This window comes from Crassostrea angulata, chromosome 2 (assembly GCF_025612915.1).
Source record: "Crassostrea angulata isolate pt1a10 chromosome 2, ASM2561291v2, whole genome shotgun sequence".
Taxonomy (NCBI): domain Eukaryota; kingdom Metazoa; phylum Mollusca; class Bivalvia; order Ostreida; family Ostreidae; genus Magallana; species Magallana angulata.
In genome coordinates, this window is record NC_069112.1 from 76,339,369 (window position 1) to 76,363,651 (window position 24,283).

Below are 24,283 nucleotides of genomic sequence, written 5' to 3' on the forward strand. Positions count from 1 at the left end.
ATTCGCTCATATTCAAGCCCGGTTTATGATAAAAGATTGTCGTTAACACCACTGAAAGGCGCCTTTATTATGCTGAAAAAATAACCTTAAAGAATATTGTTTTGCATGGTAATAGTTTATTAAGAAAACAATAAATAAGTTTATTTACATCGGGAATCGGATAAATCTATCTAGAGAGATGACATGTATATAATAAAAAAAGCTACTGATGAAGAAAACAATACATTATGAGTAAAAGCGAAATGAAAGCACAGTAGAAATGAGAACATGGAAATGGTTTCAGTTTTGTCAGATTGCGTTCCAAATTACATCACCAAGAGTGGTACATTTATCTTAAAGAAGAAATTTTACAGAATTAGAAATATTCACATTGCTCCAAAACATACCTGGCTAGTGTATAACGTAACAACAGCACATTTCATAGAAATATTTGAAGCAACATAATATATATTGTAATAGCAACTTGATATAAAATATATTCAATTGCCTATGTTTCTATCGGCTGATGATGCTTATTAAACAGTTTTACGTTATGTTGATTCTGTTAAATAGAAAACTTTAGTGGGTAGCTTGGGTTGCATCCTGAAGCAGCGTGATCATTGAAACATGGCTTACATCATTCATAAACTCATCTCAAACAATCGGTCGATGGTATCCTTACGAGATTTCACCCCATACATGTGCATTTCCAGACAGATGCGTGTTTTTGGATACCTCACGTAAATGCAGACATCATTCCTAGATTACCGAACCCTCCGCCCATTAACCCACCCATCCCTCCGCCCATTAGACCGCCCATTCCTAGACCTCCCATCCCCATGCCCATCCCACTCATCCCCATGCCCATATCCATACCCATGCCCATACCGCCCATTCCAGACAACCCACCCATCATATCGGGCATCCCGCCTAGCCCAGACAAACCTGCCATACCACCGAGACCGCCCAATCCGCCCATCCCACCCATCCCGCCCATACCCATACCCATTCCCATCATACCACCACCAAGCATCCCGGCTTCCGCCATGTCACTCATCATATCCATTTTCGTATCCATCATATCGGAGATGTGATTCTGCATTGATTTGGCGGCGGCGACCGATGATGCAGAAGTCATCGCTGCTGCTCCAGCCACGTTGGCTAGACTAGCAGTCGCAAGTTGAGCTGACTGGGCAGCCACCGTGGGAACCGCCGCAGCCTGTGCGATCGCAGTTACTGGCGGTGCCGAGGGCTGGGAAGACGGTTGGACTCGCAGCACAGGAGAGGACTGGAACACCGCTTGTGACTTAGGGACAGTGTTGCGAAGAGACGCCGCGCTGAACGTGTCTTGAACTGCAGGCATCATGGAAGGAGCCTGGACTTGGCCCGATGTCTGGGTGGTACGTTTGACTGTTATCTTTACAGAAGCGTTTGGCGTTTCTTTCCGAGTTTGGCTGATGATGTTGTCGTTCAGACCTTGGTCACGTGCCGGCGTCTGGAACGCTATTCCTCCCTTCAGTTGAGTTTCAGGGAGCTGATTCCCCCTCATCGCATCCAGTCGTCGCTGCAAGTTCTGGATTGCTGCAGAACGACTCAGAATTTTCGTGTTGCTAGGTTCTAAAATAAGATTAAATTGAAATATTCTTTATTTCATTAAAAAAAAATCAATTTACTCTTTCTTCTATTGCTGGATAACACTGTGTAATAAATTGGTACATATTGGATTCATAACGAGAACTCTACAGTTGCTAATTGCTCGTTTATATGATTATTAAATAAACATGATCCCTTGTATTTACTAGTAATGTATGACACTTAATTTTAAGATTATCGTCATATGCCTGTGAGTATGCATTAAATATTGTTATCGTGGTTTGTTTTTTTTTTTTTTAGCTTTTATCATTTTATTTTCATAAAATACGAAATACTACGTTTTGGAACGTAAGTATGAGTATAATTAGAAATAAAATCAAATATTTGCGTCTTTGTAAAGTTACATACACCAATATTTGCACATATCACACTATTATATTGATAACATAGGAAATTCGATAAAGTGTTGCAGCATTTACCAAAATGTACAAAATGTCACGCTGATGTTCAAACTGACAATTACATATATATATATATATATATATATATATATATATATATATATATATATATATATATATATATATATATATATATATTCATTAATTAAAAGAAGAGCAGCTCACTTGAAAAGGAGGCCCTTGGGGGAGACATGGAATCGAGAAGAGATGCAAAGTTGAGTGATGGAGGTTGTGGGCTCCTGGTCAACAAACCTGAGGTGTCCAAAAGACCCATTCCGGGGTCACTCAATCCCCCCGCGGAGAACATTCCCCCACCGAGATTGGCCCCTCCTAGAGACGGTGCGCCAAACGACGCGCTCCCAAAGTTCATAGCACTTCCGGTTCCCTGTCCCGTCATCTGTTGGAGCTGATTGTTGATCAGGAGACGTTCTAAAAGTTCTACAAATTGACAAACACATTGATTCACATAATCTGCCTTAAAACACAAAATATCGTGATGTCTAATATATGTGAATGCTCACACATTTCTTTGGGATGTTATTTGTACTATATATATAGAAAATGTCAAATACACGTATATAAACATTTGCTTTTAACTTTTTTATGTTTGTAAACATGTTTCAAACACACACTTTTATTTATTTCTTTTTATTTCATGGGCGTTTTTTTCTGAAATCTTTCAAAGAAATAAATAAATATAACACTCACTCTGTCTAAGTCCTGAGACACTGCCCCCTAATAAAAGAACAAAAAAGCAATGTGAGTAAAACGAATAAGATATTTTCTATATATTTACAGTAAATATTTTTCTAAGAAATGCAATGCAAACAAAACTTATTAAAATTGTATTTTGACTATAAGCAAGTTATTGTTTGGATTTTATTAACATACAAGGTAGAGAGTATTTGAGACTTGCTGAATAGTTATCAAACAGATTGGGTTAGAATATAAAGAAGTGTATAATAAAACCTCATTCAAAAACATGCTTTAAGTAGTGGGTTTTTTTTTAATCTACTGAAATTCCCTAACATGCATAGTACACATTGTCCCCTATTTTCCTTAAGATATATTGATTATGAATACACAGTTTCAAAGAGATATACATCTATTGACCAAATGGTTACTAACGATAAGATAAAAAAAAAGTCGTTGAAATTGACGTGATGATCAAATCAATTTTTTGCTATGATAATATACCGTATATCCGCTTTTTATCGCGTGTCACAAAATTTGCCAAAATGGGAAAATATATGTAGCATTTTCTATTTCCGTTAGTCATTTTTTGCGATTTTAAGTGTCCTAGAGAAAATGATACAGGATATAATTTCTGCATATTTAATTTTTTGCGATTAAAAAAGTTTGCGAAAAAAGCGAACATTAGATCATCACGAAAAATACTTGATATACGGTATTCATTCTTGGTACCGGGTAATGAAAGATCTTGGACTTAAATCAGAATTTCAGTCTTCTACAAAATATTTATTTCATATAGACTGGCACATGGAACGTGATGATTTTTTTTGCCGTGAAATTGTAAAGATATTTCTACTGTTAAACGCTCATCCTCAATCATGCGCATTTAGTAAGTGCTTGATTTGAATAGATTCATTTTAATGTTTCAAGCAATTACCCCGCACATGACTATGAGATGACTCATGGCATATGACCACTTCTTCTTGGGTATCAATTTGTTTATATCTTTGATTGGAACAAATGCGGATAGAGAAATGCGATAACTATTGAAAAACTTCGCCAACAGGTCATTACAAATTTTACACAAAAAACAATCTTTCCAAACATGTCATTACAGGTTAGAACCGGATTCTTCAAGACAATGTAGGTGGTACATGTATGAGCCCATCCCAAGAAGTTTTATTCATGAGTAGTTACTAAACCGAACGCTTTGGTCCTGTCAGCGCTAGATATGCCCTACTGATTGAGCCTACGTCAGGAATTATGCAGTGACGAATGCACTAAAAACGCTACAAGCCTGACATTAGTAGATCCGGGCACGCTTTATATGATTACTCTATGTGTCTGAGCTGACGTTAATGATCAAACAGTGCACTATGCACCGTAAATCATCTACAAGTAGTTCTAAGCTGCAAAGCACATCTAGTTTCTTATTAACATCTTTTTTTTTACCGACAAAAGAACATAAACGAAGCTCTGATTGCATATATTCTTGAATACCGGTATACATCAAAATAAAATTGTAACGTTTCAAGTGTGTGTCATAATATCGTTTTGTTTCATTAAAGTAAGCATTATTGCTATAAAAGTTATTAAAAATAATGAATCAAATCATATATTCATTTACAAGAATACAATGTTAATGACTTCCAATAACTTTTTTATTTCCAATAAATGTCAATAATTCTTATTAAACCCAAAGTTTTTTTTATGCAATGCACTGGCTTTGACAATAAATATATCGCATATCAAATTGCTAAAATGCATCAAAAAACAACTGTTTTATAATTAATACACAGGTATAGATTTATTGGATTTAAGGGATAAGTACATGACGGTTATGTGGAACTACTTATTGAAAGTGTTTCATAGGGTGTAATATTTGGTGTTTCTTTTTAAATGTAATTTTAGGTTTTCTTGGTGTTCCTGGAGTTTGAACAAATCTCTGTTAAAGTACTCTCAAGACAGTAAGACGATGACACTATTTTCAAGGGATTTCTAGATATGACTAGATTAGAGAACTCTAAAATTATCTTAAAGTTTTATTTCTGCAGGAACTAGATTCTAAGTTTAAGTTTTCTAAATATAGATTTCCACAACTAATTGAAAACCTTCGGTTGCTAACTCGGCGACCATGTCTTGGGTTGGCATTTGGAAGTGCAGCATGCTGGGAAATTGATCTGCGTGTAAAGGGACCAAAACTTATGAGTGCAACAGAGACAAAGTTAACAAAAGGCGATACGATACAAATAAAACTGTTATGATGAAAGTTAGTAATCCGAGAAAAGTTATAAAAAAGTTATCTCAATAACAATTGTAATCAATATGTGTTCACAATAACAATTGTAAACAATAATTGTTCACAATAACAATTGTAATCAATAAGTGTTCACATTATCAATTGTAATCAATACGTGTTCACAGTAACAATTGTAATCAATATATGTTCACAGTATCAATTGTAATCAATAAGTATCATCAGTATCAATTGTAAACAATAAGTGTTCACAATAACAATTGTAATCAATACGTGTTCACAGTAACAATTGTAATCAATACATGTTAGCAGTATCAGTTGTAATCAATAAGTATCATCAGTATCAATTGTAAACAATAAGTGTTCACAATAACAATTGTAATCAATAAGTGATCACAGTAACAATTGTAAACAATAAGTGTTCACATTATCAATTGTAATCAATAAGTGATCACAGTATCAATTGTAATCAATAAGTGATCACATTATCAATTGTAATCAATACGTGTTCACAGTAACAATTGTAAACAATAAGTGTTCACAGCATCAATTGTAATCAATACGTGTTCACAATAACAATTGTAATCAATAAGTGTTCACAATAACAATTGTAATCAATACGTGTTCACAATAACAATTGTAATCAATACGTGTTCACAGCATCAATTGTAATCAATACGTGTTCACAGTAACAATTGTAAACAATAAGTGTTCACAATAACAATTGTAATCAATAAGTGATCACAGAAACAATTAAAATTATTATCAGTTGGTGATCTTATTAACATTGTAAAAAAAATCCTTATCTCAATAACCATTATAAACAATTATTGATCTCAATAATAATTGTAACAGTAAGTGATGCCAATACCGATGTTTACTATAATTGATCCAGAAAACATCGTAAACTATCAGCGATCCCAATATCCTTGTCTACTATAAGTTTTACAAATAACTTTGATTACTATAAGTGATGAAAACAACTTTGTTAACAATAAGTATTACAAATAACTTTGATAACTATAAGTGATAAAAACAACTTGATTAACTATGAGTGATCCAAATATTACCGCCTTCTATAAGTGTTGAAAATAACAGTTATAACTTTAAGTGATAAATATAACATTGATACCTATAGGTGTTATAACTATTTAACATTAATAAACGTAAGTGATTACAATATCAATGTTAACTTTAAGTGATCCTTTAACATCCTAAATAATTAGTCATCTCAATAACAAGTGTACCAATAAGTGATCCCAAAACAACTTTTAACTATAAGTGATACTAATGACATTGGTATCTATTAGTGATCCAAAAACCAATGTTAACTGTAAATGATCTAGGTAATATTGTAACCAATACGTGATTCCAATAATAAAATGTAAAGCAAAAGTAAAGGATCCCCAATACCACTTAAACTATATGTGATACATACAACTTTGTACAATAAATGATCCCCCAAAAAACTGTTTACAATAATAAAATGTAAAGCAAAAGTAAAAAAATGTAAAGCAAAAGCAAGAGTTCGAGAGATCGAAAGTTAAAAAATATCCGGAAATTTTTGTTCCGGTCATTTTGGTTCTAAATTATAGTAGCCGGAAATTTATATTTTTAACATGGTAGGATAGTCTGACATGATTTAAATCGCAGTTTCTGCTACATTACTTCAGTTTAAACAATACAGAACTGAGTTGTATGGTTATTAAGTGTATTTTTTCACCTTAAAAACTTTTAAGCGTATTATGTTTTCTTAATCATAACGTTGGAATATTTTAAATAAAGAGCAGTTTCCGTAACTTTCAAAAGTTGTTGAAATTAATAGATCAGTTACAAATTACCTATCTACCCTTTGAAGGAAGCAAGGGGTAGTGTCACTTACGTAATCAACCAATTAACACTACCACGCTAGCCCCCAGGAATTCACTCAACCATCCAGGTAAGGTCCACTCGAAGCTATAATTATACGCTTGCTCGACCGCATGTTTACACAGCAACCACTTCGAGTTATCAAGAGTGAAAAACAATGAAATATGTATAACGGGACCCAGTTTCTACTTCGAGAGATCAAGAACTTCGAGAGATCGGAGTTCGAGAGATCAAGAGTAAATTTGCTTAGTTATACAGAGAAACAAATCGGGACCGTGAGTTCACTTCGTGAGATCAAGAACTTCGAGAGATCGAAGTTCGAGCCATCGAGTGTCACCTGTAGTTGATCCAAATAACTTTCATAACTTTAAGTGATATATCAATATCACTGTTATAAATATAAATGATGCAAATACCACAACTAATTATAAATGATAACAATAACACGTACAAATAAATGACGTCAATAACATTAATAACAATTACTAAGGCCCGTATTTGTGCCTACAATTAATTTTGACGTCACAGTGTTCTGACTTATTGTAACGTATAACACTGTTATTATCAGTTATCAGCTGGCTTCCATCACGACAAAATTTTGTCCCAGACGACCCTTCTAATTTCGCCTCCAATGTGAAGAGCGCACTAATGAAAATTGAAAGTAATCACTATGACTATCAGTTATATAATCAGCACCATTAGGTGATATGTTTATGTTTGATCAATAATAGAAACTTTTAACTATCACAAACGAACAATGCACATCAGTGCGCACACAAATCTACTTTTCTCATAAAGTACAATATGATAAATAAATGAGTTGTAATTATGGAATAATAAGAGTATAATAAGTATAATTTAAAAAAAATTAAAATATTTTTTTTATATATTTTTTTAAAAGAATGACACTCTAGTTAACTCATGAGATAATTTTACCCCTAATAAAAATCGTTTGTACACACTGCAGAAAAGTTAACTAAAGTTAGATGCAGTAAAAGGCATAGAGGTTAATTCAATGATAACCAGAACACTAATCCTTTGATATTATCACAGATAATTATTTATACAGACAACGACTACTGTGGAATCATCAATGTTCGTGACTTTTGTGGGTAACCCTTGTACACGAATTTACATCACCACGAAGTATATGTAAGCATATTTTATTTACAAATAGAACTTCCTAATAACGAAATTACGTCCCTGCGAACCAGAAAAAATTTGCATGCTACCCACGAATATTGACCCTCTCGAATAAAAATGATTCCACTGTAAGTTATTCTCTCATCGATGCCCTGAATTCCTAATACAGAAACAGATCAAGACGATAACTACTGCATTAAAATAGCTGACTACAACTTGAAATACTTAAGTTTTTCAAATCAGCATAAAATGCCTTGAAGCATGATAGATAAGGTGGATATAAGTCAAACAGGTAAAACAAATGCAATTTTGGTCGAAAAATTATCTTTTTAAAAATATTGGTAAAGTCAATATGAGCAGAAGCCTCATAAGGATTCGATTTCACGATATGCGGTCCATAAGCCCGATACTTTAGCGCCAATGAGCTTTGATGATATACAACCGAGTAGATTGATATATACTATTAAATAAAACATTTAAATCACCATCTTGTGACGTACTACCTTAAAAAGTATAAGTCTAGGTGTAATGAAGTACCTTAATCAAAACAAGTTTTTACACACATGGAATGTCGAGATCTACTTGATACATAACAGACATAAAAAAAATAAACAACTTTTCCTACAGCATACCACAAACAACAAACAACGTAACATAATAGCATGCAATAAAGTTAGTGAGAACAAAGTAGACTGAGGGAAATATACAAGTTATTGTGGCGTTAACTGTTGACATGGATGTTAAATTGTTATCAAAGTGTTATTTCGTGGAGTGATTTATTGTGATTTTTGTTGTAGTGTTTACAGTATTGAGTTATGTCTCTTAAGAATTGCAGTTAATACGTAATTAACTAAATGGTCTGTGAAAATGTATCGTGATCTTAAGGAGAGTTCATAACATATTTAGCACAATATAAAAAACCTCTTTATGTAATATTGTATACTCACACTTCTTTCCATTATAACCATGCTTTAAGCCAAAAACCAATATTGCAGATAAATGACTGCCTTCTTTTGTTGATTTGTTGACATATTGAGCCAGAACAAGACGGCCATTAAAAGCATTTTATTGTTTAAAAAGCAGCCCTGATAGAACAACAGAGAATATGAACAGGGTAAGCCTTGTATGGACCTGGTTGGGGCATTGATATTGACATTTCCAGCGGAGTGGCCGGTTAATCATAATGTGTAATTAAGATGTACCATCAACGCCACAAGTTAATGTTTTCTGTGACGTACGACCCAGCAACGGCTGACCGTATATAGTCATAACAAATAATTCATACTTTAGGTACTGACATGCTGGACACAATGATGATGTTACGGAAATGCAGAACCAGTAAAATACTAACTTTATACTAGTATCAGTTTTGGATTTTTATCATTGAACGACAAACGTGCGATTTGGTAAAGAAACACTTATTAGTCGCTAAAACTCGCACATCTCTGCATTATTGATGAAAACAAAAATAATTGTGTTACTATTAATAGGACAATAATAAATTGTTCTCTCGTGGCCTAAAAATCATTAAGCATAACTTCGTTTGTTTAAGAATCAAGCATTAGTTGGTTTTCTCAAACATTATTTCCAACAACGGTTATAACACAGCGGTTTTCTACTAACCTGAGGCTTGTGAAACAGTGACTTTTTGCCAATTATGTTATTTGAATAAAAATGATTAATGAATTTTTGACTATTGCTTATTTAAGGTAAAACTGATTTCATTCTAACAAATAAGCGTTTTTAACTTTGAACTTTAAAAAAATATATAACTTACAATGAAGACAGCCCCCCCCCCCCTCAAATGACTGTGATCCGAAACCGACGTTCAACGTACGGGTTTATCATCGGTACACTTACTTTCCGTTGTTGACTCAAGGCTACAAAGATTACAAGTACCGAATCTAATATGGGTTAATTTGATATACACCAATGAAAAAAAATCTACAGGTCAATGAAAACTACTGGATTATAATTAGTGGCTATGATCACTACAATGAATAGAATGAACACCTTGGTGGTTTCTGGATAACAGATCGTGTCCCAGAGGCGCTGTTACCCCTGGTCGAGGATACCTCACTGAAAATATGGTGGATGATATAAAAATATAATTAGTAGGATGAAGATATTTATCGGTCTCCGTAAATTCACTGTAAATTCACTGTTTGACTGAGTATTTCTCTTACAACTTTGACAGAAAATAAAGTGTATTTTGGTTATTTACGCTGGTGGTTAAAAACGAGTTTTTTTTATGGTAAAACAATACCCGTGGTTGTTAAATAAATTTGTAAGAAATTCACCTTTTTACCATATGCGTGGGTATATTTTATGCGATTTTAGGCTTAGGCCATTGCAAGTTTTTTCTTTGTTTAGCGTCCACCCAAAACTCAAAATCCTATCTTTCTATCAGGAAAAAAACACAAACCTTGGTAAAAATACACAACTTTAAAGTTCAACAAAATAAAATTTGTTTATATATTTTGAAGTGTTTTCTTCATTTTGTAACAAAATGCAAAAATAACAAATACCAACTATATGATTTCCACTTTGAATGTTGTTATATTTGATTTCTGATCCGGATTTAAAAATGCGATCCTGAGCCCGACATATAAAAAAGCGATCTAATTTTATGAACAACAATTGTGGGTTTTTTTTTTTGTTTTTTTTTAATTTTTACCTCTCAAAACCAATCCGTCCGCGGACGCTAAACATAGAACAAACTTGGAATGGCCTTACCGCGTAGCTAGTGAGACATGTGACGACAACGAACAGTGTTGAAAATCAAAAGTTCGATGAAACAATACAAAACAGGAGCCGAGCACTGGCCTCTACACATATTAGAGGTAGGATCAAGGGCCATGGAGAAATTATCGTCATCCGCTGACTGCAAATTTCCCCCACGCGCAAATAACCACATTTACAGTACTCCGTTAAGTCAAATACATTGCTGATTGTCATTCAATAATATGTAAGGAATGATATTAAACATTACTAGTATGGTAAAGATAATAAATTCATTATTTAGCGTTTCCAAATGTAATGCATATTCTGTTAAATCAAGTACTTTGTTAATTGTCTTCAATAATGCTTAAGAATAGCTGCATACTTGAATACGCTAATTAAATGAATTAAATGCGTTTCTTTTATAAAATATTAAAAGTTCATGATATTAACTTGATTAAAAGCAAAAGTGCATGAACAGTACCAAAAATTAAAGTATATATTGATAATGAATCATTAAAACAAAAATATGCGTTGCTGGAGAAATATACAGATGTTGAAAATAGTTATTTAATCATTTAAGGAATGAATTCAATATTTATTTGTTTAATACGATATAAAATGGTTTGGGGCAGTTTGCGCTTTATAAACCGCGAAGCGTTTTATAAAAAAGCATAAACTGTAGGTTGATGGTCAATTGCAAAATGAGGCTCGTATGGTGCTTAGTGAAAGGGTTAACATCACATGCTAATCGCCCATCCAACACACAATGAAGGGAAAATTGTCCAAAATATGACATTGCTTGAGTTATTTATATACCACTGCGTGTAAATATTAATAACGATATTATTTCGCAGACGAAATTTAATATACTAAATTATAATGAAGAAACAACGATATCTTTTACTCATTAAAAAGGTATATCATAAAATATTTTGATATAATCCTACATCGAAATGTTCAAAGAGAAAAACAACTTAAAGGATTCTGTAAGACAATAAAACAAGCGTTTGAAGTAAAATGGAAATATGGTTTAGACCATTTAATTGCTATTTACAAAGACAAAATGTATTAGGACTATGTAAGCTCTTTTATGATGACGGTAATGGTTTTCTTCACCAAAACAAACTTTATTCTTTGTGTTTGTTATAAAGATAGTTGCCTAAAGTTGCGTCTTGTATTTTAGAAATGTGCCCATACATATATTAATTCTAGTCCAAGTCACTTATATTGGATTTTAACGTTTAAAGGTATGAATGTTTTAGTATGGTTCGCTTTCTTGCTAAATAATTGGCTTGTATGTGTATGTAATGTTTGTTGCTGCTGGCTCTTTATATCGTTATTCAACAAATGCGATTGGTTGGTCTTATATAATGTGCCCACTTGAATCATTAATAAATCGCTTTTTTGACAAATTAAGTTACTTAAATAATAGACCTCATTTAAATATCACCAAAATGACCAATTAAAATGAATCACTGTATTTAAAGTGACCTTTTTTTGGTTGTATGTCACACCGACAAAATGGTAATTTTGGCATACAAGTGCATACAAGAACCCAACATAACATGGGATCATGTTAACCTTGGACTTTGTAAAGATAATCTATATATGATATACTTACGTTGTCCATTCACGCAGCCTGTAAAAAAAAATACAAACTGATATGTTTCCCTTACACTGTTTCTGATAAAAGTAAAAAACAAAACAATAAAATAAAAAAAAAGTCTAGATGTTTTATGTATATGCATACAAAATCAGGACTTTAACATTTTGTCATTTTACGGATAACATGTAAATTCACATATTTCTGACATAGATTTGCAGATCAAATGCTAACCAAACAATATCAATATATAATTTGTAAAGCATAACAGCTAAAATCAGTATAACAATACCAAAGGTGTCTGAATGGTGTGAAAATGCACGTTCGGAGACACTCAATGATGTTCTGACACACCCTTAGGTCCAATTGACCCTGGGGTCAGATTCCTCACCCATTACGTATTGACTAACGTGACAGACTCAGTGACCATTAAACTAACAATTGACCGTTACAGTCGATTTATATGCTGACTTAGATAATGACGATTGTCTCTGTAATTTGTAATACCATGATGCGTGATTTATAACACATGAGGCTTTCTTTTAAGACGGCTGGACAGTCATTGCACTTTTTATACTAAATCTATCTTCTTTAGAAGGAGATCATTGTATGAATATATTGGAAATATTCAAATATTAAAGCTAAAATATTAGGAAGCTTTTCTTTACTTAAAAAGTGTATGGTTTAAAAATCCTGTCTTAAATTTTAAGGTTAATCCAAAGATAAATTTCCTGACCAAAAGGATAGACCCCAAAATTAAATTTTGTGTTACATAAATTATCTCTGTCGTCACAAGGGTGATGGAGATTCTTTGTTTTATCTCAAAATAATCTTTGCTACGAATGTGAATTTTATTGTATATGTGATTGCATTACAATCATTGGATTTCATTCTTTCGTTGTTATTAACCTCTTGAAATTCAATTGCGACTAAAAAATTCAATTGTGTAGCTATTGTATACAGTTTTTAATACAATAATGTATAACTTTTGTAATTGTATAGCCAATCTTTGAAAATCAGTCGCAGTACCGCGGTTTGTTTTATCAGAGAAAAAGGAAGCTTGTACTCAAAGACTGTTCATAGAAGTTGAATAAAGTTTTAATGTTTCAGTATTTAATTTTGTCAAAAAAAAGTTTTGCAGGAAATATCAAATTAATCATTGGTAGAACAAAAGTATACAAATTAAGTATCTTGTATGGTGGTTTGGTAAGTTTGATTTCAAAGTTAAATAAAAGTCCTGAAATATTTCATTTTTTTGTACATGTGATCAACGGGTTTTCCCTTTTTTTCAAGTCATCCTATTATAGAATGAAATATCTCCAAAATTAAATAAAATTGTTATTTCTATGCACTACCTGAAAATTAAAAATTAAATTGCATCCACAATTTGTGAACGCACAATCAAAATATAATTTTCTCATTTTTCTCTGTTTCAATTCATATTTATGATACAACAACTTGTTATTCTTATGCTGGAGGCAAACTATTGATATTATCTATAGGCTTAACGAATTATTCAGAGCTGCAACATTAAAGAAACTAATTGGTTTTATGTAACCAATATTCTTTGCTTTTAAAATGTTAACCGTTAGGTTTTGATGAACATTTTTTTACGACGATAATTCAAAGTAGTAATTGAAATAAAGATAATCATTGTTTTAACCCACTATGTATCATAACAAAAAATAAGACTTCAGTGAAAAAAAGTTTATGATGCTTATAAACTTTTTATATTTAAGTCAATATATGTTGAATATACATAATGAAAGAATAAAAGAAAATCTCATAAAAATCGTTTGAAATGTTCGTAAATTAACAAAAAAAACTTAAATTTAAATTAATATCTCACCTATACTCAGAAGTAAGAAAACAACATTTTTGACACAATTCCACATGGCTTAACCTCAGTATTGAAATGGACAAAACAGTTACACCGAGTTTAAGTCATTAGAGCCAAGTCCACCAGTTTACGACGAGTACCAGTCTAGGGAATGAGGTCCTTGACAGATAATGCAGAGAGTAGGATCCCTGTCAGTGTAAACCACACGATACTGGCCTCAGGGCTCAACACTTCTACATGTGCATGACCAATTATCGCTGATGCATGTAAGTTTTTTTTCCCTTTGTCTGATGTTAAGGTGTTATGATTAATGTTATAAGAAAATGATACACGAAATGCTTGAATGAGAAATTCTAAAGTAAACCTTAGGAAAAGTTTCTTTACGTATTAGAACCTGTAATTAACAAAAAAGTCTGGAATATTCATCAACGTCGGGGAGTATTATTTTAATTTTGAAGAATAAAAATAATAATTTAAAAAAAATACCGATCATGAGAAATAATAAACAAAACTTATTAAAATGTCCTTTATTTATTAAAAACGTGCTCTTTTCTGAAGAAAAATATTCTATGATATTAAGTAAATCTTTGGTAATATATTTACATGGGATGGACATGTCATTGCTTAGCATTTAATATTACTTATAATAGTGATTGATTTTGTCTAAATACATCTGTGTGCGTTTTAATTATTTTTTTTTGTTATCAAATTATAAAATCTTTTAATTTCTGAAAAAGACAAAACAGAGCGAAAATGTACTCTGGGATCCTTTTGATTAATATGGGTTAATGTTCGTGGGTAGTCGAAATTTACCAGAACGTGGGGCCTTAATTTCGTTGATAGCAAGTGCGAGATCATTATAATAAATATAAAACAAATGCTTTTATTTACGATGCAAGGAATGCTATTTCGTGCGCAGTTGATACCTGCGATAGCTACAAACATTAGGCTTCAATGAACAATGATGATTCCATAGTATACTACATCATATCTTAAGATATATAATCGAAATAGGACAAACTATTTGTATGTAGCTTCAAATCGTTTCCGTCGTTTAACAATCAGTTAATTCAGTCATCTTTAAACTTAGAAATCTCACTCAACTTATCTCTTTTTGATTCGCATTATTTGCTCACGATTTATGCATATATTACGAGTGTGTTATATATATATATATATATATATATATATATATATATTATATATATATATATATATATATATATATATATATATATATATATATATATATATATATATATATATATAAAGCACAGAGAAATTCACCTTTTTGGAGCTCCACCTCCGCCCCGGCCGGGGCTTGAACTCACGACCTCTGGAACCCATTCTCCTAGCAGTGAGCGGCCACCGCGCTAACCACTGGGCCATCTAGGCAATTTCATTTAGCTAACGTACTGATGTAAATTAACAGGAATTTAGTTAACTTTTTACGATTCAATTATAAAATTGTCGCTGAAAAATGTTAAGCATAAACAATAAGATGCTATCTTTAATGATTCATGTGGGTGATGAAGGTAGCGCTTGTGACAGAAAAAAATATAACCCGCTCAACCCGGTTATGTATTCATTTGCAATACTGCTACCTTCAAACATATATTCCGCATGCATCACCAAAGAAAGTATTTTATTGCTAAAAAGTGATTTAATACTACCATTACACTAATTTTGATTAAGGGTCTCTGAATAGTCACGTATGTTGAAAACGCGATAAATTGAATAAATCGAACCGGAAAAGCAGCATCAGGTATGCGACTGTACCTTGTTTTAATTGCACATCAATCTATTGTTGTACAAAAGGTTTGCATTTAACAAAATATGAAAAAAGGGGGTTATCTAATGACAAATTTTGATTGAAATGAAACATGCCCTAAGAATAATCGCGTTCATTTTCGGAAAAATAGGTTATCTTGATATCATTTGATAAGTATGCGCTTTTAAATCCCTCTACACTGTCTATTGTCATTACAATACTTCACAGTAGCAGGGAACGTAAGTGAATCTATTTATTGTCGATACAAAAGACAACTTTCAATTCCTGTTTTAGAGAATACGGAGGAATTTTAGATAAGAAATTTGGTGAAACAACTAATGATGATCGGTTTTTTACGTTATGAATATCATTGTTTTATTCCTGTTTGAGCAATTAGACGCTCACGTGTATTCATATTACCAAAATCTATCGATCTTTCATCTATCGATATAAATATCTTATTAAACAAGGAATATAAAAGGATTATAGTAGAAAGTTAAAAGATCTTTCTCTCTGTTGTTTATGCTGTAGGTCAACACAAAGTCCTGTGGAATCATTAATATTTTTGTAGGCCAAATTTCCCGGAAATCTTACAGGTAAGTTGGGGCGTTATCTTGTGTATTTTCTTATACCTTCAAAACAATATGACTTCATAACCATAATTTATTATTTTATGGAGGAATGGTGTAAAACTCATCAAAACCACATATGAAATAAAAACCACAAACAAACAAACGAAAAAAACGAAAAAAAGAAAATAGAAACAAAAAACAAAACAATTGAAAACAAATCTTGACAAATAAGTAAAGTTAATGAGTCCCTTTGATTAATATACAAGAAAGACGGTAATGGTTTCCACCTACCCCTTAAGATCATGCTAAAAAAAATGAATTTACCTTAAATAAAGATGCTTCCATACAAATGTTAGCCCCGAAATGCGCATGTGCTAGACAGGTGAGAGTGGGATATTCAACGGACTGAGAAAATTAGAAATATGTAAGTTTTACTTATTTGTCCCTAATAGTGAAGGGTGAATTTTGCATTGACTGTGATTAATGGACATACATTTGACATACATTTGAAGATTCGCATGGAATTTATAGTGTATTCTACCCGAACACCTGTTATACTTTCTTAGCCAGGTGAGTCTACGCTCACCCCGCACGCACGCTTTTCACTGTTTCATTGTTTATACCCATGGTCGCTGTCCTTAACTTGTTTTGATTATGTCTTAAGTTGAAGACATAATTGAAGAAAGATATATATTATTACTAATCCTCTGGACGTTCCGAATGTAAATTTATATGTCCAAGTGTAGTATGTATAACATGGTATTTGGGTGAAGATAAACTCGAACAACAGTGGCCAGCCAAGCGTATAGCGAACCAAAACAAAACAAAAGTGTACTGTGAACCTTCTTTGTGTAGTTTTTGTGTATCATATGTATGTCTAAACTCGAGCAACAATCAAAACGAAAACGATCTGAATTCCGCTCCTCTGACTCTGAACCGTCACCAAGCACAACTCACTTGCACAAAAAAACGAAAGAACATATGAACATAACCCCAGCCATGTCACTGCACGCATCCATGCAGGACCCCAACCAAGTTCCTCAGGGCTCCTTTACACCAATGTCACCCTATCATCCACACCTCGCCCACATGGTACGTCCCGGGACTTTTCTGTCCTCTCCACCAAACACAAACGGGGTGGGGGTGGGTGTGCCTCAGCAGCAGTCCCAACAATCGGTACTAACAGACATCGATGTACACCGAATAGCAGTAGCTGTCAAGGGTCACTTGGTTACAGAGCTAAACAACGCTATAGAACCGTTAAAAGATCAAATTATTTCATTGCAAAACGAACATGAAGCTCTCAAGCACGAGATTGACAACCTAGAAATGTACAGCAGACGCAGTCGTGTCAGGGTCTCCGGCGTATCCAAGGAGTGTGGGGATACCGACCAAGTATTGTTGGACATCGCCCAGAAACTCGACGTTCCCCTAAAGCAGACGGACATTGAGGTGTCCCACCGTGTGGGACCAAAATATCCGGCAAAACCAAGGCAAATCATTGCCCGTATCAAAAATTACGAGCTACGTCATAGCCTCCTCAAGTCGAGCAAAGACCTCAGAAACGTTACGGGCATGGACAAGGTCGCCATAAACCAAGACCTTACTAAAACCCAAAATTAGCTAGCCTACGAGGCTAGGCAACTCGTTAAAACCATACAAGCCAAATCAACATTCGTTTGGGACGGAAAAAACTTCGTTATCGATTTTCACGACTGCAAACACAAGATCCTTAACCCCAAAGACATGAGCAATTTTCTTGCTCATATTGGAGGACGACAAACAGCGGACGGTTAAATCCTTCTCATGGTGAACTAACGCACTCACAGGAACTGCCACGCACATGATCGTTGTAAAAATCTTGGTATTTTCGGATCCTAAGATCCACTCATGTTGTGAAAAGCATTAATGTATGTGTTCAAATCGTGTTCATCACTAACTTTTGACAAATTCTAAGTTTTTCATAAGTTTGTTACATTTATTACAAACAAAATCCTTTGTCTATAGTCAAACCCTTCATTACAGCACTCAAAAGAAAACAAATGCTTACTTTTGATTTGAATGTACATATTTTCCTTATTTTATTTTTCCTTTGGTTATATATTGAGTTGGAAACACAAAAGAAACCTAGAATATCAACCTTAAGTGAAGTCACTGTTCTACATATCAAATTTGTATTACTATTCCGTTTTTGTCAGCTCTGGATCCTGTGTAACCCCCCCCCTTTTTTTTTATTATTGTTATATGTATTTTTCACGCCAATTACCTAAACCATGCCAGTAAATAGTGTCACACACAGGATCCGGACAGGGTTATACAACGGTGCTAAAAAGAATAATGAGTTTCTTAATCTGCTTACTATTTTGATGGTCAACCTAAAACTTAAGTTTGGACCAAAATCAATATCACTAATCATATTAATATTATGCATTTTACCTACATACACGACTATAATGCCACGTAATAACCAAAACTCACCAAAATCAAACAACGAATCGAAATACTACGACTCCCGCCTTAACATGCCCCCACATAAATATACATCATCACCCACATGGACAATGAAAATAATATCAATAATTATCTATATTTTACTTTTACTTTGCAGCGACATTGAACAAAATCCAGGCCCCCCAGTGATAAACCATGACAACGACAGCTCTCTAGACTCTCTTGATGCATACCTAGAGAAATCAGTTACTCTAATACACCTCAATGTTCAAAGTATATGTAACAAGCTTGATATAATTCAAGCAGAATTTGGGGGATTCGACATTATTACGCTAAACGAAACTTGGTTAGACAATAATACAACTTCTGAAACTTTAATGGTCCAAGGCTTCCAAGAGCCATTTAGACGCGATAGACGAGACGATAGATATGGTGGCGTAATGATATATGTAAATAGTAATATAATATGTAAACGCCGAACATATTTAGAAATTAACCAAACCGAATGCATCTGGGTCGAATGCTTAATTGACAAGAAAAAATTTCTTATTGGAACTTTTTACCGTCCACCGAATGCCGATAGGGAAAAATGGAATTTAATTGCATAATCTATGGAAAAAGCCAAAAACACAAACATAGAAAATGAATTTATCACGGGCGATTTTAATGACAATATCCGCAACTCAAAAAATTGCAAAATTAGTGGCTTTATCAAAGACATAGGAATGACTCAATTAATCTCAAATTCAACACATTTTACGGAAAATTCCGAAACCATATTGAATTTGTTAATCGTAAACGATACGGAAAAGATTGATTTCTTTGGGATGGGTGAAAATGTACTTCCTAGCACTACACGCTACCACTGTCTTATATATTGTGTTTTAAAACTTCCCAAATCATACACTAGGACATTCACAAGGAAAATTTGGTCGTTTGCTGAAACAAATTTTAGTGATTATAAAACCAGCTTGCAAAATCAAGATTGGGATAGTATAATTTGGGATGATATAAATCAAGTCTGTAATGAAATGACAAATAAAATACTAGATTCTGCGTCAGAAAATATACCAAATAAGGTAATCACTTATCGCCCTAGCGACCCGCGTAGCTGCACAATGCAGTCCGCAAAGCAATAAGGCAACGAAAACGATTGCACAAAAAAGCAAAAAAAAAAAAAAAAAACCAACGAAATATCCAGCAGACTAGGCTAAGTACAGAAAAGCTAGAAATGAATGTGTAAACAAAGTAAGGAATGCAAGACAAACATACTACTTAAAACTAGCAAACCAGATCAAATCTAAAAACCTGTCTCAAAAAGAATGGTGGTCATTACTGAAAAGAGTTAGTTATATTAAAAAACTTAACAAATCTTCTTATCCTCCTATCAAATTAAATGAAAATAGTACACCGACAAGCGACGATTTTGAAAAATCAAATATATTCAATACATATTTTTGTCTACAGTCACAGGTCAATGACGAAAATACTGATCTACCAGATAACCCAAATAATACTTCACAAAGCATTATCGATAGAATCGTTATTTCTTCTCAAGATGTTAAGGACACTTTACAAATGCTAAACACTAGCAAAGCTACCGGCCCTGATAACCTAAATCCAATGCTTCTCAAACAAGCTTCATTAGAGCTTACATATCCTCTTACTAAATTCTTCAACCTTTCCCTTCAAAACTCATCCTTCCCGAGTCTATGGAAAACTTCAAATGTTGTCCCAGTATTTTAAAAAGGATCAGCTAATATTGCGAGTAGGTATAGACCCATCTCATTGTTAAGTGTACTTGGAAAGTGTATGGAAAGATGCATCTTTAAGCACATATATAATTATCTTCATTCAAATAACATATTAATTCTACAACAATCTGGATTCCGTCCAAATGATTCCACAATAAATCTATGTATAACAAACGACTTTTATCGGGCTATTGATCAAGGCAAAGAGATCAGAGTGGTATTCTTTGATATCAGTAAAGCTTTTGATAAGGTTTGGCATAAAGGTCTATTGTATAAACTTGAAAAAATAGGTATACGAGGAAATTTATTACTTTGGTTCCGCAGTTATCTCCATGATAGAAAACAATGTGTTGTAATTAACGGATCTCGATCAGAACTTATGAATGTCAAAGCAGGAGTTCCACAAGGCAGCAATCTAGGTCCACTCCTCTTCCTGATTTTCATAAACGACCTAGTGGTTGATATCGAATGCAACATCAAACTTTTTGCCGACGACACTTCAGTTTACATAATATAACTGTTGAAAATCCATTTACGTCCGGAACTTTACTTAACTCTGACCTTGAAAAAATAAACGAGTGGTCGACAAAATGGCTGGTATCCTTTAATCCTAACAAAACGGAATGTATGACTATTTCCCTTAAACTAAAGAAACCTTTTCATCCCTCATTAATTTTCGACAATGTCCATCTCAAAGATGTAGAATCGCATAAACACCTCGGAGTAACTATAAGTAGCAATCTATCGTGGAACTTGCATATCAATGAAATTCTATCCAAAGCATACGCGAAATTGGGTCTAATGCGTAAGGTAAAATATATACTAGATAGAAATAGTCTTCAAAAATTGTACTTCTCCTTTATTAGACCAGTCCTGGAATATGCCGATATTATTTGGGATAATATACCAGAATATCTTAGTTTAAAAATCGAGAACATTCAGCTTGAAGCGGCGCGAATTGTGACAGGGGGTAATAGACTAGCCTCCAAAACTCTCCTATACAAAGAAACAGGCTGGGTTCCTTTAACTAAGCGTCGGGAAGACCATCGGCTTATTCGTTTGTTTAAAATGTTTCACGGCAAAGTTCCCAATTATCTATTAAACCTTTTGCAAACTCAGCTACTCTCCAATGAATCACATAATACACGAAGCACTAACTCAATACGAGAAATCTACGCAAGAACTAAGCTATATTACGACTCTTTTCTTCCCAATACCATACGACTTTGGAACACAATACCAAGCAATGTACAGAACAATCCTTCCAGAAGCTTAAAAAAATATCTAAACAAAAACAAGATAACTGTTCCCGAATACTATCACATAGGGTCTCGCATTGGTCAAATTCTCCACTCTCAACTACGTTTAGAATGTAGTACTTTAAATCTTTATATGTTCAACAGAGACCTTTGTCCATCCCCTTTTTGTTCGTGTGGGTCAGTAGAAAACACTGATCATTACCTTTTGCATTGTCCAAAATATGCTACAATACGAAATATAACAATAAACACACTTGCAAATTCTACAGACCCTAACTTACTACTCTACGGATCTAATTATCTAAGTATTGTAGAAAATGAACAAATTTTTCACACAGTACAAAGATTTATACTTGAGAGTAAAAGATTCGGCAATCATAATATCACGTAGAATGTTGTACAATAATAATACATTTTTTTCGGTTGCCTGTTTATCTTATTCCCACCACTTATATTTATGACAATAATTAATGGAAATCGGCAAAAATCCTACGGTATCTCTATGATGTGTTAGCATGTATTGCGTTAAAATTGTACTGAAAACGTATACATAACTGGTGTAAGAAATAAAGCCACTTTTTCTTTTTTGTATGGATGTGTCTGAACATTAACACGTGATTATGTATACTAGATTTCTGTTCTGATGTTCAACCAACGAATATATTGTAATATTCTTTTCATGATATTTTATTTTGTTGACTTTTTTTTCATTACCTTATAAAATGTGTTTCCAACTTTGACTTTTGACATATTTTCCTATTTTTGTTCCTTGTACTTACATTTCATTTCACACCTCTCATTTCTGCAGTGTATGCAAGAGAGGGATTCACATAAGCCCTATGGCTTCTTTCCCGATCTTACAATTGTAATTATCATCATGTAAATGTATTTGAATCTATAATGAATACATATTGTTTAAACTAAATGTTAGCTTTTCTGGGCGATTAGTTTTGGAGAAGAAGATTTAAAAGAAAACACAACAGTTCAATAACAGTAAATCATCACCTTTAAGAACAGCTATTTCTATTATCGAACGGACGGACAAACAGACACCGGACAAAAAGTGATCAGAAAAATTTCTTTGAGCTTTCAGCCCAAGTGAGCCGAACAACCAAAACACCAACAACAAATCTCAAACTGGTGGTTAAATTTACCTGATAAGTTGTTTCCCACTTAATTATTTGATTCATGTTACTGAGTAAATTGAATAATACACATGTAATTTGATATTTTTGTTGGGATTATTTCTAACTAATTTCGAAATAATATCAGATATCAATATTTTGACATATTTTAATCTATTAACATAATTATCCTCTTTTCATGAGTCAAATTTTGGTTCCACAATTTAAAACATTTTTTACAGGTCTAAAGAGAAAACTATATTTCGCATTTCATTAAGCTATATTGTTAAAATTACTATTTTTATTACTTATTTACGTTTGATAGAGAGACGAATTGTTTAAATTATGACGCTATCTGTCAGCCATAAAAAATTGAGCCGAAACGTGACCTAGACATTTAAAAAACATTGTTCCAAAAGCTTTGAGTAAAATTTTATCGTTTACATTGAAAATCAACAAATTATACACATTTTACATATCCGTAAATACAAAGAAATATAATGCATACAAATATTAATACCCCCTCTCCTGAGGGATGCATGTCCTGAGATAGTTTATTTTATGCTTTATTCAAAAATTTCTCTGAACGAAAATCCACTGGTTCATAATCGATAAACTAAAGACATAAAACACATGGAGCACATACGAACCTGACTAGCAAAACCCCTACAACTTCGGCTGTAATTCCTATCGGCCACGTGATACCACGCTCAAGCTATCACAACAACAAGGGCGACGATGAGAAAGATAGGTATACCCGTAATACCGTTAAGTTTGACAGCTTTGGCCAAGAAAGAAAAAACTGACAAGGATAGGAACAAAGAGAAGATTGTCCTCGGCGACCATGTAGATTGATGGAATAGGAATTACAGCCGAAGTTGTAGGGGTTTTGCTAGTCAGGTTCGTATGTGCTCCATGTGTTTTATGTCTTTAGTTTATAGATTATGAACCAGTGGATTTTCGTTCAGAGAAATTTTTGAATAAAGCATAAAATAAACTATCTCAGGACATGCATCCCTCAGGAGAGGGGGTATTAATATTTGTATGCATTATGTTTCTTTCTATTTACGGATATGTAAAATGTGTGTAATATGTGGTTGTTTATTTCTATAAATATTGAGTATCCACTCTAAGTTTATGAGTTAAATTCGTTAAATACGTCAAACCACTATGTAAATATTCAATACAAC

The 24,283-nt window shown here is 33.2% G+C and overlaps 1 protein-coding gene across 1 annotated transcript; it reads right to left on the reverse strand.

Annotated features, from left to right (window-relative positions):
• Window positions 1–75: 75 nt before the first annotated feature.
• On the reverse strand, window positions 76–14,327 carry LOC128172252 (glycine, alanine and asparagine-rich protein-like). The gene is made up of 7 exons (XM_052838047.1): window positions 14,172–14,327; window positions 12,341–12,358; window positions 10,009–10,074; window positions 4,838–4,906; window positions 2,742–2,768; window positions 2,199–2,471; window positions 76–1,596 (listed from the first exon to the last, which is right to left on the reverse strand). Exons 1-7 carry the CDS (start codon window positions 14,215–14,217, stop codon window positions 716–718), a joined length of 1,380 nt encoding a protein of 459 aa, XP_052694007.1. The 5' UTR covers window positions 14,218–14,327; the 3' UTR covers window positions 76–715.
• Between the last annotated feature and the right edge of the window lie 9,956 nt (window positions 14,328–24,283).

What these genes read in the sequence shown, in the direction of transcription:
- LOC128172252 (XM_052838047.1), bottom strand. Translation starts at nt 14,217, where the DNA reads ATGTGGAATTGTGTCAAAAATGTTGTTTTCTTACTTCTGAGTATAG. An exon ending in TGTCTCAGGACTTAGACAGA is followed by an intron (nt 2,472 to 2,741) that starts GTGAGTGTTATA and finishes GTCAATTTGTAG; the next exon opens with AACTTTTAGAACGTCTCCTG. An exon ending in CCCAAGGGCCTCCTTTTCAA is followed by an intron (nt 1,597 to 2,198) that starts GTGAGCTGCTCT and finishes ATCTTATTTTAG; the next exon opens with AACCTAGCAACACGAAAATT.